The 16,975-nt window shown below is 35.7% G+C and overlaps 1 protein-coding gene and 1 pseudogene across 2 annotated transcripts; both read left to right on the forward strand.

Annotated features, from left to right (window-relative positions):
* The first annotated feature begins 676 nt into the window (after positions 1 to 676).
* Positions 677 to 2,278, forward strand: LOC148879588 (protein EXORDIUM-like 4; annotated as a pseudogene). The gene has a single exon (XR_016104281.1). The product of XR_016104281.1 is annotated as a protein EXORDIUM-like 4 (transcript).
* Positions 2,279 to 4,598: 2,320 nt separating this feature from the next.
* Positions 4,599 to 10,297, forward strand: LOC148879589 (Pentatricopeptide repeat (PPR-like) superfamily protein). Its single transcript, XM_088961155.1, has 3 exons — positions 4,599 to 7,158; positions 7,252 to 7,419; positions 9,767 to 10,297. Exons 1-2 carry the CDS (start codon positions 5,031 to 5,033, stop codon positions 7,254 to 7,256), a joined length of 2,133 nt encoding a protein of 710 aa, XP_088817281.1. The 5' UTR covers positions 4,599 to 5,030; the 3' UTR covers positions 7,257 to 7,419; positions 9,767 to 10,297.
* Positions 10,298 to 16,975: the final 6,678 nt, after the last annotated feature.

The raw sequence follows: 16,975 nt of genomic DNA on the forward strand, positions 1-16,975 counted from the left end.
AGATATTGGGAGGTTAAAGGGGTTTAGTTGACCCGTTTGTCATAACCTTGTGATGCGATATGCACGAATGTGGCAAACAATGCTCACAAAATCGAACTTGTGGTGCAAAAGTTTACGTACATTCAATTCCCCTTCCACTTAATCTTAGTCCTCTAGCATGGATTCACTTCTAATGCTTCTGAGAAGATATCGAAAAAATATCAGGATGGTGCGTAAATTCAATTTAAGTACATCGCTTTTGATGATAAATATTCACCTCCAATATTTTTGTTGGGGTCTGGTGCGTAAATTTACAAAATAAAAAAGAAAATGTTTTGTCGTTTCTTCAAAGAACGTTTCAACATTGAAATTGCCATTTTTGTTATTGTCTTTTTTTAATTTTTACAAAGTGTTTTTATATGGTGGTTGACGTGGCTCTTACATGGTACCATTTTTTTTTCAAAAAATAACAATAAAAACCAATCAATACTATGAAAAATTGTTTTCTCAGTTGATTTATTATTTTATTACTGATGTGAAACATTATCATTGATTCCACAGGTCAGGAAATACCGTGTTTTGATAAAATCAACCATGTTATCAAAGAACTGGGCTAAGAGAATTTTCCTAAATTTTTCTCTGCAGGGCCGTCAACGGATCCTGCTCTATCCGATAGAACTGAACCTACCAAACCGATTATGTGGTTTTAGCTCCATTATTTGTGCTTGATCAATAATTAGGTCGGGAGTGATTCTTATTGGTTTATTGTTCCGCTGATGGTCAAGACCCAAATTGATTATATAGTTAATAGTATATGGAAGGCTTTTTTTTTTTTTTGTAAATTTTGTTATATTATATTTTAAAAGGTTAAATTTCATAAGTAGTATAAAGATAAATTTGGTCATATACACTTTGTTTTACTTTCATTGTAAAATCGAATCTCGGTTAAATTTTACAAGCATTTGGTAAACACGTAATTTTACACCGAAAATGATGAATCTTTTAATTACATCGATAATCGATCTCGCTCTTTCTCTCTCTTTTCCTTCTCTCCGACGAGGCGGCGACAGCAATGGTTGACTGTCGGCGACAGCAGTGGTTACAAGGGCAACAACCGATCTGCCAGGACAAGATTGACCGTCGATGAAAACAGAGGGGTGGCGACAACAGTGGTTACCTGTTCATCATCTTCCTCCGACAGCAGTTTTTAATTGAAAATGGCGTCTTCCGACAAGTTTGTCTTCCTTTCAACTCTGGTTGTTGTTCTGTTTCTCCTTCCTGTACCAGCTTCCTCACACGACGCGGCGAACCACAAACCAGTCCTTGAATACCACGGCAGTCCTCTCCTCAGCGGTGACCTGAAAATTGCCGCGATATGGTATGGCACCGTCGGCCGCGTCCAGAAATCAGCCATCCCCAAATTCACCCGCTCACTAAACAAAGACAACACACGTGGAGCCACGTGTCGGCATGGTGGAAGATGGTGGAGAGCTATCAAAGTGCAGTCCCTGGAGGCCCCAAAACAAGCCCTACCATTCGAGTGCGCGTCACTAGGACAATAACCGACAAGTCATATTCCATCGACAAAATCTTAACCCAAGATTTCATACCAGGTCTTATCAAGGAAGCAACCGGCGGATCCACACATTTGGTGACTGCCATCTTCGCAGCCAAGGATGTTTCGGTGCAGAATCTGTGCAGTGGCAAATGCTCAGACCATGGGGTTGTGGGCACGGGGCCGGATGCTCAGCTGTACACGCTGATCGGGAATCCGATGCTAGAATGCCCTGAAGCATGCGCTTGCCCGTTCTATAAGTCCGGGGCTAATGATCCGATGCCTCTACCAATGCAGCCATCGAACAAGGATGTGGGCACTGACGCCATGGTCATCAACTTTGTTGCAGCCCAAGGTAGTCTCGTCACCAATCCTTCCTTAGTTTGGTTTGAGGGATTGAGTAACACCATGGACAGAGCACACGTTTCTTACCAGACATGTGTCTTTACTGCCGCTCGCAGTGTTCTATTTCTTGACCGATCGGCAAAGACTGCAATCTCTCGGTTGCAGTGGGCTTTTATCTCAAACGAAAAGAAGTGTTAAATTGGACAAACATTCGATTTCCATTTTACACTCTCATGAACCCATTGGTGTAATAATAAATTTATACCGCAAATAAATGAAACTAACGTTATATTAAAAATGAAGTTCTAATGTATATGTAATTATAGATGTTAAGTATAATAAGGTATAATCGGATTAGTTGTTTAAACCCAATTACCCGATTAATAGTTGGGTTCTTTTTGGGGTCTATGATCTATCCATTGGAACCAATTAATAATCCATCCGGTCTTGAACCACGTCCCATCCGTTGGCAGCTGTAATTTATGGCGTACATATTTGTAATTATACTCTCATGAACATAAATTCGAGGAAAAAAGATGGAAGTTAGAGGTTTAGGTGTCGTTGGTCTGAAGTCTGATGTTTGAAAAGCAAAAAAAAAAAAAACGGAATGAAAAAAGTAGTTTGAAAATTGTTCTTTTTTGCTTTATCTGGTATTTGAATGTTGAGAACTTAAGTTGAAACATGAAGGTTGAATATGGTTACTTTACAATTTTGCCTCGATAATTTATTATGAGAATGGACATTTACATTAATTCTAATTAACATTCATTCATTGATATTAATCATTATTTTTGAACAAAACTAATATTAAAAAATAAATAATAATAAATCATGATAAAATAATAACAATGATACTAATAATTAAATAATTAAAAATAATAATAACAAAATAAGTAATATTAAAATTAATAGCATCATTATAGTAATTAAAATATAATTAAAAATAATGAAATAATATATAAAATGGTTACAATAATAACTTAAGATAATTACATAATTAAATAAAAATAATAAATTGAATAAAATAAATAAAATAATTAAAAAATTAATAATGGGTAGCTAATAAAATAATAAATTATTAATATTTAATAATAAATAATTAAATGAGAATAATAGTGATAGTAATAATAATATTAATAAAATAGCTCAAATAGTAAATCAAACTAACAATTAAAATGATTCAAATAATAACTAAAAATAATTGAATAATAAAATAGAATATTATTAATACTATTTTAATAATAAATAATTAAATGCAATAATAATAATAATAATAATAATTAAATATTAAGGAATTATTTTATATTGTTAAAATGATATTTTAATGCTAATACAAAAATAGTGTGTTATTAATAATAAATAATGAATAAAATGCCGAAGGGTCATTTTGAGGATAATAATAAAATTGATGTCAGGCCTAAAAAGCTTTTTGATGTCTTAAAAGTAAGAGGTATTAAAAGAACCAACTTGATGTGTGAAATATTTTGCTTTTAAAGATCAAGGCCTAAGCAGTTTTTACTAAGAAAACCATGAGTCCCATGATTTGAATTGCGCTCTTGTAAAAGACGAAGTAGGGCCCTTGGATTCAACTTTTGTGGCTGTGGGGCTCCAATATTAGGGGTCGGGGATCTGTCATTCTAGTATGGCTATCAACAAGTCAGGTCTAGTGTAGTATATAATCTATATCAATCCTATTTTAATTAATGAAAATTTCCACCTTAGTACTCTGAACTTTGGAGGTAGTGTAAAATTAGCATTCAAACTTTTAAAAGTGTTATTGTAGTATTTAACCTTTCAAAAAGTGTCAAGTTGGTCTTTGTCGTTAATTGACCGTCAGTTATTTGTTGAAAATGTTAAAACTACCTTTCAAAAGAAGAGACTGTTCATTGTCTACCTTGAGACTGAACCGGTTGAAGTGTTTGAAATTCTAGATTAATGAAATCATTGTTTTCTACCTTTAGATCTGAAACATATTCTTGTCTAGTTATTTCTTTGCTTTCAGTTGTTGTTTTCCTCTATCATATTTTATGTTTTTTTTTATCTTTTTCTTTGAAGATAACCGGTTTAGTCTCAATGTAGAAGATAATGAATAGTGTCTTCTTTTGATGAATAGTTTTGATATTTTCAACAGATAACTGACGTTCAGTTAACTACAGAAACCAACTTGATACTTTTTGAAAGTTTAGGTACTATAGTGACATATTTAAAAGTTCAGGTACTAACTTGACACTACTCCTATGTTCAAAGTACTAAAGTGGAATTTTCCCTTTAATCAATAATTGGGATAATTGGATCTGACATGAATACATTGACAACTACACTTAAAAATGGTTTTTGATAGCATAATTTTAATAAATATGGCATTAAAGTAATAAATTATTTATATATTAATATATCAAGTGTTTTTAATCAAAATTATCTTATATATTATCTCTAAAAATTTATACTTTTATACATAAAATACAATAAAAATATAAAAACTAGGACACCTTTTTATATTGTTAAAAAATAATCGGTTCGGGTCTGAATCGGTTCAGAACAAGTAAAAACCAGAACCGACTCCATTACTAATCGGGACAAAATCCCTTAACCAAAACCACTATAATCGGTTCGGTCGGTCCGGGTCTATCGGGTAGAAGTAGAACCGACCAGTTGACAGCCCTACAGTCCAGTTGGCCCAGGTTACATCATTCATTCAAACCTTCGAGTCTAAAACCTCATTTTCGAGTTCCACTCGACCTACTAAGCCGCTGCTAATTTTATAACGAGCACGAGCACGAGCACATTGTTACTCTTATTCCATGGAGCCACCGAGATTTCTTCTCCTTCCTTCCTCTCTTCTCTTGTCATGTGATCTTCTATGAAAACAAAATGTGGGTTCTAAATAATCTTCTGATTTCAGTTTGAAAAAGGGAAGAGATTGTTCGATCTTCTGGTCTCGATTCCGTGCGGCTGGGATTCAAAGATTGAAGAGAACTTTGCTCGCAACATCTATGAGTTGTCGGAAGCAAGAAATTGGAAGGACTTGAATAGAGAGAGCGGTGGTTTTAGAACTCCTGTTTCGGAGAAGGGGTGAAGAGGACTACTAGGATTGCAGACCAATTGTTCGACGGGTTCTCTGTTAAGGAAAACCATATGGTTACTTAATCAGATGAAATGGATTGCTTTAGAAAGCTTCGACCTTTATGGTGTTATGTTTGTAAGGCATTACAGATCCCCAAGCTCTTTCTTCTCTTTTTCAGCTTATGCATTCAAACCCAAGCTCAGGTTTTTCAATAGCTCCGTGAGTAGAACAAACCAACCAAACATGAAGTTACTTTTAAGCTCAGATACTAATCTGCATCCAGACATGAACGGAAGGGTTTCGTCTGAACCCCAGAAAAAGGAAGGCGAGAATCGGCTCACCCACATTTTGGAGACGAGCAAGAAACCATCTTTGTTAAGCTCTGCTTCCAAAATTTGCAAAATCATTCTCCAATGCCAGCAGTGGTCGGATACGGTAGAGACGAAACTCCAGGGACTGAATGTAGTCTTGAACAACTACATTATGAGTCAGGTCTTGATGTGTCTCCCAGCTGAATTGGGTATCCATTTCTTCAATTGGGCCGAATCACTGTTGGGTGTTAAGCATGATTACTTTACTCACAAGTCCATGATTTTTGCGCTTCTTCGGGATAGCAAGTTTGATCTCTTACAACAGTTTTGGCAGAGAACCAAGCAAACTGGGTTTCCCATCCATCGGTCTATATACCGGCTTCTTATATCTGGGTATAGGAGGGCTGGTTTAATTGATGAAGCTGTTCAAACTTTTGATGAGATGGTGGGATCTGATTGTAGGGTTTTCGGTATAGACTACGAAAGATTTATTGGAGTGTTGGTAAAAGAATCCCGCTTTGATCTGGCTGAGAAGTACTATGATAGAATGATTGCACAAAGGTGTTCTTTGAGTTCACTTACATATTCAAGATTTGTCTTTGGTCTATGTAAGGTAAAGAATCTGACTCTCATTGAGAGACTTATAGAAGACATGGACAAGCTGGGATGTGTTCTTGACATTTGGACTTACAACACATATATAAATTTACTGTGTAAGGAAAACCAGTTAGATGTGGCTCTAGAAATACTGCAGAAAATGAGTCAGAAGGGAAGAGACCCAGATGTTGTTACTTATACTGCAGTTATCAATGGTTTTTGTAAATTTGGAAGATTTGAGTCCGCGGTTGAGATTTGGCATGAAATGTCAAAGAAGGGGCTTACTCCAGATGGTGTAGCTTGTGGGGCATTGGTCCTTGGTTTATATAACAATGGGAAGGTTGATTTGGCTTATGAGCTTACTGTGAGGATGATGAAAAGTGAGATTGTCTTCAGTAATTCATTTTACAATGCTCTGATTAGTGGATTTTGTCGAGCTGGTCGAATTGATAAAGCCCAAGTAATAAAGTCGTTTATGGGAAGGAATGGGTGCCATCCAGATTTGATAACATACAATACACTATTGAATTATTGTTGTGATGAGATTATGTTGGAAGAGGCAGAGAACTTGATGGAGAAGATGAAGCAAAGTGGTATTAAACCTGATAGGTACAGTTACAATCAATTTATTAAGGGTCTTTGCAAAGCTAACAGGTTTGACAAAGCATACCATCTTATAGTGAATAAGATGCACATCGAAGGTTTGTGTGATGTTGCCTCTTGGAATACTCTCATTAAAGCACTTTGCAAGGTCCGCCGCACCAAGAAGGCATACAAATTGTTTAAGGAGATGTGTCAAAAGGGATTTGTCCCAGATGTTGTCACCTTTACTATTCTTATTGATGCTTTCTTCAAAGAAGGTTGTTCTGACTTAGCAGAGGATTTATTTCATCAAATGGTGGGAATGGGTTTGGTTCCTGACTGCATAATGTATACTACAATGATTAATCACCTATGCAAGACTGAGAGAATTGAGCTGGCTCGAAGTTTTTTCCACAGTATGATTGAGAAAGGAATTGCCCCTGATGTGGTTTCATACAATGCCCTTATTAATGGTCTTTCCAGGGCATCTAGGACTAGTGAAGCCATGTGTCTGTATGAGCATATGTATACCAGTGGTCCTTATCCTGATGAGTTGACTTATAAGTTGATAATTAGAGGGTTAATAAGGGAAGAAAAGCTTGCAATGGCTCGTATAGTGTGGGACCAGATGATGGAGAATGGGTTCACTCTTGACAAATCTGTTTCTGAGGCATTAATTAATGCAATTCGTTCTAAAGATGCATCTCACATAGATATTAGAAGATGTATGCATTTTTATTTTTTTAGAAAAGCTCCTCTTTTGCCTAGAATTTACAAACTTTTTAGTTATTGACACTTGATGCCCTTTTTTTTCGCAGGCTGAAATTATATGGTGCTAGTTTATTTTCATTTATAATCTCTTGTGAAGCCTATAGAAGGCAGAGTTGAAACTGACAAACTTCACCAAACAAAGGTGCATGGGTAAAAGCCAGCTTCATTAGTACTTTGCAGCTCTTCCTGGATAAACAGAGGCCAAGGACATTGAGGTATGAATAGTTAACTTTTTCTGGAGCAGTTTACCAATCCAGTGTTGTTCAAGCTCTCTAATTGTTTTAAGAGTAATGGATAAAAGAAAGAAAGCCTAGGATGTTAATGTTTTTTCAACTATTGCTGTTTTCTGTCTTAACTAATTTGTTTTTGAACATGCGAAGGAAAGAAACACTTGTTATGACAAAGCTTGTATCCATTCAGAGCATTTTAAAAGCTAAAACCTGAGATGTAAGCTTTGCATGCTCTCTATTTAATAAAAAGGGTTCAAATGGAGAAAATTTTAGAAGGATTCAAAATTTCAAATAAGAAATGAAATTAGATCACAAACTTAAGGGAGGTTGTAGAAGGATTCAGAGATGGAAGGTTAAAGTGCACCTAGAGCATCAAAATGATTTTTGTAGCTATAACTTATATTAATGACCAAGGGTTTATTTCAAACATAAAAATGGTTCTGTGCATTGCCTTATATTATAGTAAAAAAAGGCTCTCTCTTATCAATGGGGGTGCCTCCATTTATCAGAAAATTGATGTGCTCAAGTGAGTCCCCTATTTGTATTAATGGCAGTGCAGTGAAGATAAACTGATTATTTTCATCACTTAAGATCAAGCATCCTTAACAAGAAAGAAACCAAAGATGATGTTTCCCATAGAATTAGAGCAGGGTGAATAAAGTGGAAGAGTGGATCTATGATGCAATGTGACCGGAAAATACCTATTAGACTAGATTACTAGAAGGAAACTAAGATGAGGACATTGAAGGTAGTTGAATGGAAAGACTAGCAAATACAGAATAGAAACAAGTTCATTCTTGAGGACTTAGGATTAGCTCCAGTCTAACAGGTAGGACTGCAGCTTGGGTAGGCCCAACCCGATCCTGAACCAACTTGACACAAGCTTTTGCATGGGTTGAGTTTGAGTAGCTTGAGCCCAGCCTGACCCAACCTGAGCCTGTCCAACATTGTATGACATGAATGTATATATGCATGTCTATATTGTGTATTTGTGACATATATATGTATGAATATTGTATAATACACCCAAAAGCATATGTGGTTATTTGTCATATGTATATTAGCCTAAACTCAAACCCATGCACAAATATACATATATCATGCTTATTATTTATATGAAACATCTTTTTGTTATTATACATAAAAAATATGTGTATATGCATTCAAAACCCGATCAACCCAGTCACGCCCAACCATGCCTGCCTGAACCTGAGCTCGGCCTGAGTAGTGTTAAGTTAGGCTTGGGTTGGGCCAGGCACGAGCCCCAAGTTTGATTCTTAGGTTTGGGCCTGGGTTGAGCCCCAACCAGTGTCTAAGTTGCCCCCTACTAACAGGTAACAAAATGAGGGAAATTCAACTTAGATGGTTCATCCATGTGCAAAAATGACAAGTGACTGCACCAAAGAGAACAAAAAACTGGATAGGCTTTGCAGGAATCTATTATGATGATGATAACTTATTTAATTTATATATATATATATATATATATATATATATATATATATATATATTTTTTTTTTGGGGGGGGGGGGATGTGAAGAAATCTAGATAAACCATCTGAGAAACTTCTCTACTAAAGATTTTTATCAAGTTGTCTACATTATAAATCAACGCATATGCATATTAATTATCCTACACATGGTCAAGGTTTTTTTTTGTTTGATCAGTAAAAATCTTTCATTAATAACAGAGATTAAGATACAATAGCTAAAGATTGCATAGGAAATTGCAATCTCCAGCTATCAGTTACAATTCTGCCCAATATACACATGGACAAGGTTTTGAAATATACATTTCCATGTTTTTTCCAATCTCATGGAGACTATGGATCTGGCTTATTGATATGTTGGTATTTGGTGGTTTGGCAGAGCACATGTGTTAAATGATTGTAAAATCTGAGGAAATATAACACGGTGCAGTGTACAGTTGTACTATAGTACATGCTATCCATTGTTGAAGGCCCTTCCTTAGGTTAAACAATTTCGTTGCCCCTTATCATTTAATGAATTGCTTTTCTTCTTGGACACTCAATAGACTTGTATAATAACGTTAACACAATCAAATCTTGCAAGACTTAGAATGGCCAAACTCTGCTGTTCTAATACTAGCTATTACACTTACAAGGAGGTGGAACATCATTCATCTTTATGCTTTTCTTTGAAGTCTTTAACTTGATTATTTTGTTGGATGTTGGATTTGATGCATTTGATTATTATTTGCTAATGAAGTAAAATTAATATTCTATTTCCTTGCCACCTGTTCAACACTCTTCACCAAGTTCTTTTGTTCATTTCTCATGTCTTTTTGTGTTTCCTTGCCTTTGTAATTTCAGGGACAAATTCTGTCAGACTACTCAGAGAATTCCTGATAATGGTTACCTCCCTAAACACTTCCTTGGTCCAATCTGATGGCCTAGAGTGGTCCAGTTTTTCCTTTCAGATAACAAAGACCGGTTGGGATTATCTTCAACCCCTTCCTCTTGATACCACCCACTTGGTTGTACCTTCACCATGACGCTGTATCTCCAACCTCACAAACAGGATTAAGATTCCAATGGTTGGTTCCTTTAATTGCAACGAAAAATACCTTCTCTGGCTGGAAGACTGCATTCTTTTTTTTCCTCATGCAGATATGAGCACAGCCATTACAAGCCTTTTCTAGCCTGGGGCGAGTTTCTGAATACATACTATATGTTCTTACTTTACTAGAAAGAGTACCGTCAGACTAATATGCAATGGGTAGCTTGAAATGTAACTTAGCCAAGAATAACATTGCAGATTATTGAATATGTTGTGAACCTAAATGCTTCTGGGGAAGGAACGGTTGGAAGTAATGGGTTATGAAATAAGGTTGTGTTTGGTACCTTGCATTCATTCCCATTTTGAATCCACAAACGCACCAGATAGGTTATTTGACTTAAGTTTTTGGTGGGGGGTATATGACTCCAAAGAGACCACACTTGCATTCATTATGTGCATGGGGGGCGTCAAGAAGATGTTTCTTGTATTTGGGGTCATTTCCACTGAAGTTGTCCTATCGGGCACGTAATGGCACCTATATGGCTATTTGTACGGGACTGTACTTGTAAGAATATTGTGCAGTGTGTTTTATAGCAAAACATCTCACTTTCATGAGTTCAAATGTTGCAACTTAAAACACAATGGTACCACAAGTCTTATAACTTGGTTCAAGATGATGGACTGTTGGGATGTCTGAAATATAAATTTCAATTTGGATTGCTGATATTATGAATCAACAATTCAACACGGGGTCGTTTGGCAAGTCTTTTTTGAAAGATCTTTTGGAAGTTTTGATAATCAATATACATAGTAGTGAATAAGTTGAAAAGAAAACAAAAAGTTCCATTTGGAGTTTTTTAAAAATTGCCCAAAATGGGTTTTATGTCTTTTCAATATAATATTTTTTGACAATTAAATTTTTTTCCAACCAAATGGAAAAAGGTGAAAACATGTGCTGCTAGACTTCTAAGAAACCCGTGTGAAAAGATGCACCAAATGGCGTAAGTCTATAATGAATAGTGTAAATATATCTTGGATGGCTCATATTTATTTCAATTTGTGCAATTAGACCATGTTATTGCACTTTTTTCTGTCCCTCGTTTAGCTTAATCATGTTAGTTGTTTTCATTAACAATATCTAGTTCCTTGCCAAAGGTTTTCTTCTACTACAGTTCATGAAGAACGAGACTTCCATGCTCTTGTGTCACCGGTTGCCGTATATGTAAAGACCTAAGGTCCCCACAAGATCCAGGAGTCCGGATTCAGTGGAGGTGTGCACGTCGTGTTTTCGGCTTTCTCTATTCTGTTACCTAATTAATATTAAATAGTCTGTTTTCCTTGTTAGCCCGGTTCAACCGGATAGGAAAAAACAAAATCATTCGAAAGCCCAGTACTCCCATTCTTTTCCTCCTTCATGTGAACTTCCTTTCTCCATTTTCACCCGAGTCCTACCTCGAGAACACAAGACCACCGGTGGCGTCCTCATTGTTTCATTGAGCCCCGACGACATGCATTCAACTGGAGACAAGATTCAACCTCCAGTAAGCATCCCTTCTCCTTTTCCTTGAAACCCGGTTATTTATCTCAAATATTATCTTCTTCCTCTCTACAAGATTCAATGACATTTTCATCTTCACTATATTGTATAACACCCACAATCTCCTTGGTTTTGCAACTGGTGATTGTTCATAAATTTAATCACTGAATTAAAGATATTTAAATAAATCAATAAAGAAGTTTTTGGAATCTAAATGTCCTTAATTTCATTTATTTTCCCTTTTATCGTAGGCTACTCTAAATGAAATGATATAAGTTAAACCTTTACACATCATGCAAGCAGCCAAGAACATTCGATTTCATTATTCGAACCTACAGATATGAATGCAAATTACCTGGAAACTCAAAATACAACTTGCCAACAAAAATGGCTGAAATCCGGTGAACGAGCAACTGGACATTTCCTGGAAAAGAAAATATCAATGTATGGATTGAAAATTCTTTATAATGATAAGCGCTGATGAGGTGTTGGCCATTTTAAACTGTTGTCTGGCTGCAGTGGATCTTGGAATTAAGAACTTGAGTATAGGCTATTAGGCTCTGACTCATTAAATATTGTCAGAACTGTGAGCCTAATATCTTGATTGTTCTCTTGTAATTTGGTTAATTTGGGTTTGCTAATCGTGTGGTTGTTGCTATGGTTGTTTGGGGTTGTGGTGTATCATTTTGTACCATTTTTCTTAAAGAGTTTTTCATGTATCGGGAGGTTTTGTTTGATTGGTTTTTTGGGTGTTGATGGCAAGGTTTTGAGTGGGTTGGAGCTCAAAGGAGCTGATAGGTTGTTTTGTGGGGTGTAGGGGTTCTTCTTTTCAATGCCATTGAATCTTGTCACCGATTGAGTGCTTGCCGTCAGAGCTTGGTGAAACAGTGAAGAACACTATCGGTGGTCTATAGAGAGGAAGAAGATAGTATTTGAGATGAATAACAGGGTTTCAAAGAAAAGAAGGGATGCTTACTGGAGATTGAATCTTGTCTCTGGTTGAATGCAAAGTGTCGGAACTCGGTGAAACAATGAGGACGCCACCAGTGGTATTGTGTTCTTGAGCTAAGGCTCGGGTGAAAAGGGGAAAGGGAGTTCAAATGAAAGGGGGAAATAATGGCAGTGCTGGGTTTTCGATTGATTTTGTTTTTTCCCATCCAATTGAACCGGGCTGACAAGTAAAACAAACTATTTAACATTACTTAAAGTACGGAATAGAGAGAGCCAAAGAGATCCTATTGGAGGCTTCACGCATCCCGTAAACCTAAGGGTCCACTGAACCTGGACTCATGACCCAGTCACAAATTCACAAGTCTCTCGTATTGTTGGAGTTGGAAGGAATTGCAGAGACATGTGGAATGAAGTGGTTCTAGGTTGTGTTTGATTTGAAAGAAAAGGTATGAAAAACCTATACAAACACAGCCTTAAAATTTCCCTAGTTTTTTTTTTTCAAATCAAATACAGCCTTGTGGTTTTGTAGAAAGTGGAAGCCATAAGTGACAAATCATAATCTAAACCGAATTCATTAGTGGAGTACTGCTACAAATTAGAAATGTGTCGTTTTCTTTACTCCTCTTCCTCCTCGTTATCCCAATCATATGAGGTTAGGTACATGAATTCTATTTCACCATTTTGTTAAGTTTAATGCTATGTCATATCTATTGTTAAAGTATTGGCGTTAAAAATAATTATAATAAAAAAAGTGATGCTTAAATCATTTGGGTCTATCCTCCCTTGCCTTCCTAGCATCTATTTGAAACAAATCTTTTCTTTCTATGAATACTGATGATGGTTAAACCATTTTTCTTAACACTGTTGCATGTAATTAATCTATTTGGATGTTAGCTTTATCTTTATGCAAGGTTTTAAAAACTGACTTGGAATGGAACCGTTCTAGCGGTTTCCAAGTCAGTGGTTTGACTGTTTGGGTCGAACGGTTTGGACAGTTTGCAACTTTGCATTAGGGCAAATATTTATGTGTTGATATGAGAAAGGAGAATGGGGAAGAGATTGATAGATTGATGTCGGCTAAGAAAGAAAAAAAGAAAGAAAGAAAGAAAGAAGGAGAAAGGAAAAAAAGAAAAGAAAAGAAGAGAAAGAAAGGGAAGGAGGGAAGAAGGAAGAGGAAGAGGATGGTTCGACACTCACTGGCGATAATAATGGTGACGGCGATGGCAAAGCGGCAGCAACAGACATAGATATGAGATCAATTTCTCTGTAACGTTTCTTTGTCTTGGATCTCAGGTCTGAGGTCTTGTGTTTTTCTTCTCTACAACTTTTTAAAATTGTGAAACGCTGTATGGGTCAAACGAGTCAACGGTTCGATCGCCCGGGTTGGTGGTTTTCTGATAGAGTCAACGGTTTTTTACCCAAGAATGGGCTAGAGGTGAAAAGGAACTAGTTGCTTGGACGGTTTCTGAGCCGAATGGTCCAACCATCCTGGTCAATAACAATTCAAAAACATTGTGCTTATAAACTTTTAATTCCTTCTGATTTCTAAGTTGTCTATTAATGGATAGAATTATTTTCCCATGAAATCTATGAAAAGATGCTCATGGATGTGCATGAAGAAGAAAAACTTATTTATAAATCCAACAATCTTAAAATTTTTGAAAAAGTACACTGTATTCCATTGCAGAATTTTGAATTCCACTATAGACTTACAATAATTCAAAATGTCAAACACCTCATCCTAAACACCAATACCCGCTTATGTATTGGCATCAATTCCGAACTGACACATACCTCAACTGTGCAGTGGGGCTAAGAATTCTGATGGTGGTCTGAACAGCCATTCTCCCTAAAATTTTTAGGTTGGGCCCACCCTATCGTTACAATATGCCCATGTTGCCATGCGCTAAGGTGATTTTTTTTTTTTCTGATGAGACCCTAAGGTGAGCTTGGGTTCCATATGAATGAGCACGTTGTTCAAGGGCTTTTAAATTTTTGAATTTTAATATGAGCTTAGCTACCTTTACCCCACGGCCCCATCAAAAGATAAATTGGCATTGTTTCAGGCCTTTTGGTAAATAACCAAAAAACTGAATTTAACTGAAAAAATCAATCGAAATTGAATTGAAAATTCGGTTAACCGAATCAGTCAGTTTGGTATATTTAGAAAACTGAAGGTACCACTTTGGTTTCGGTTAACCAATATAGAAAACTAACGATTAACTGAATCGACTGATATAAATATATTTCTATTTATTTTATATATATTTATGTATATTATATATAAATATGTATTTATAATATATAATATATTATTTATTATTTAAAATATAATATTATATATAAATTTCTATTTTTTATTATATATTTATATGTTTTTTGTAATATATATTATAACATAAAGAAACCAAAAAACCGACAAACCATACCGGTCAATCGGTTAACCGACCAACTTCTGTTACCAGCTTTCCAAAAACCAGCAAAACTGGTTTGGTTTCAAAACTAGGCCCACAGTTCGGTTACCGAACCGTGAGCACCCCTATTTATGAGAGCTTACTGGTTGTTCAACTTGGGGGTGTAGGCAAATCATTTGTATAATACTATAAATATAAAATATTAAATTATTAAAATTATAAATTTTATATGAATGTTTTTAAAAGCAAATCTTACCAAACACTCTCAACAATTTTTTTGGGGCTTTATTCTTTTCCACAACCCAAAGTTCAAAAGCAAAAGACTATCCAAACGAAACCTTTAGATGTTTAGGAATAATATACTTCTTGCTAGTGTTTAGGTTTAACCGTGGGAGAGTAATTTGGGCAATGTCCAATTTTTGGTAAAATGGTGCACAACCCTAATCATAAGTCATAAACATGTTAAAATCAAATTAACAAAAAAAATTATCACCATGAACAACATGGATGTGCTCAAATCAGCAACCAAAACCCTTAATCTATGAGTTCATGTCCTTTATTTTAACTTTTAAGCATTTAAATTAGTGGATGACCTCAAAAAGTTTAAGTTGAGGAATATCTTTTTCTGTTTCCTGCCATCATCAGTATATAGAGGAGGCTGCAAGACTGCAAGCATTCACTTTCTTTGGTGGGAATGAAATGAAATCCTCCCTGTTACTAAAGAACAAGCACATGTCTTCTGCTGATACAGTAAAGGTTTTGGATATGTACGTGTAGGCAAGAATGTAGATTCCAATCTAAGGGTTATGTTTCCTATATCATGGTCGTGGATATTCGTCCAATTATATCAAGTTCCTACATCCCACGATAAATACCCGATGCAACGAGGCATGTATATACTTTCCGCAGTGGTAGAAGTCACTGTTATCATTGGCTAGAAAAGGAGAATGCATGGTTTTTAAAAACTAATCAGTGACCGAATCGGTGAGGGGTTCAGTTATCAGTTCGAACCATCTTACCGTTTAATTTGAACGGCTGACCCGTTCTTAAAAAAATTGAAAAATGGTCAAAACCGTTCGAATGGTTCAAATAATTAATTAGCCAGTTCAGTGGTTTGCTAACCAAAATCAACGGTTTTAGGGAGAAAAAGCAGTTTTAGAGGAAAATAGAACCGGTCAAATGACCGATTCCTGGTTTTTCCTTGTCCGACCGTCCAATCCAGTCCAGTTTTGAAAACCATGGGAGAATGGAAGACGAAGGTGGAGAGAAGTCGAGCATTGTGATTGGTCTGGTCGAAAACGGTGCAAAGGAGGTATCTATTCCCAATATATTATCTCTCTCTCTCTCTTTCTCAAATGTTCTCTTGTAATCTTATGAAAGTAGAAAATTTTTGAAATTGCAAGTATCTTCTTCTTTTCCTCCTTAACGTTGTTTGGTATTCAGGTATTGTTTAGCTTCTCGAGTATCAACCTTGTTCCTATCCGCAAGCATTGGCTGAAAGGGAACTAATATTGGAATTTGATAAAAAATGAAAATCCCTACTTGCTTTATTATTTTCCTTCTCAGTGCTACTAGCTCAGAATTCAGAGGACTAATATTAACGGTTTCAGACTTGATTGAGAGGATTAAATTAAAGATTCAGATATCTATGAGCTAAGAGAATTCTTGAATTTACAATAGTTTTCATGTGGAAATCTAACTAGAAATTGTTTATACATTTAAGAGAAAATTCTTGAATTTAAAGGCATTTGTTATACTTCTTACAAGTAGAAGGCAAAAGGTTGAACCTGTATAAAAAATAAGAAGTATCCTATTCAAATGTTTTAAAGATGAGTCTTATGTTAAACAAATGTCAAATAAAATAATTAAAAATGTAATGGTAGAGCTTGTTTCAAACCTGTGCTTATAATAACTACTTAGTACAATAAAACAGATCTTTGCCAATCGAGCTGAAAGTTCTTGGGTTTAATCCCCAAGAAATGGTTTGCTACATTCTTTTCTCAATTTTTATGAGGTACTGTGCATTATCTCACATTTGGTGTCCATTACACCTGCATCAAATAATTTATGTACTTCCAAGTTTTAACAAGATTTCTCTCAATCGGTTGGCAGTGAGGTCC

Source organism: Nelumbo lutea, chromosome 1 (assembly GCF_056320005.1).
Source record: "Nelumbo lutea isolate HS-2025 chromosome 1, American lotus-T2T, whole genome shotgun sequence".
Classification (NCBI taxonomy): Eukaryota; Viridiplantae; Streptophyta; class Magnoliopsida; order Proteales; family Nelumbonaceae; genus Nelumbo; species Nelumbo lutea.

Coding starts and splice junctions, on each gene's coding strand:
- LOC148879589 (XM_088961155.1), top strand. CDS start 5,031: ATGAAATGGATTGCTTTAGAAAGCTTCGACCTTTATGGTGTTATGTTT.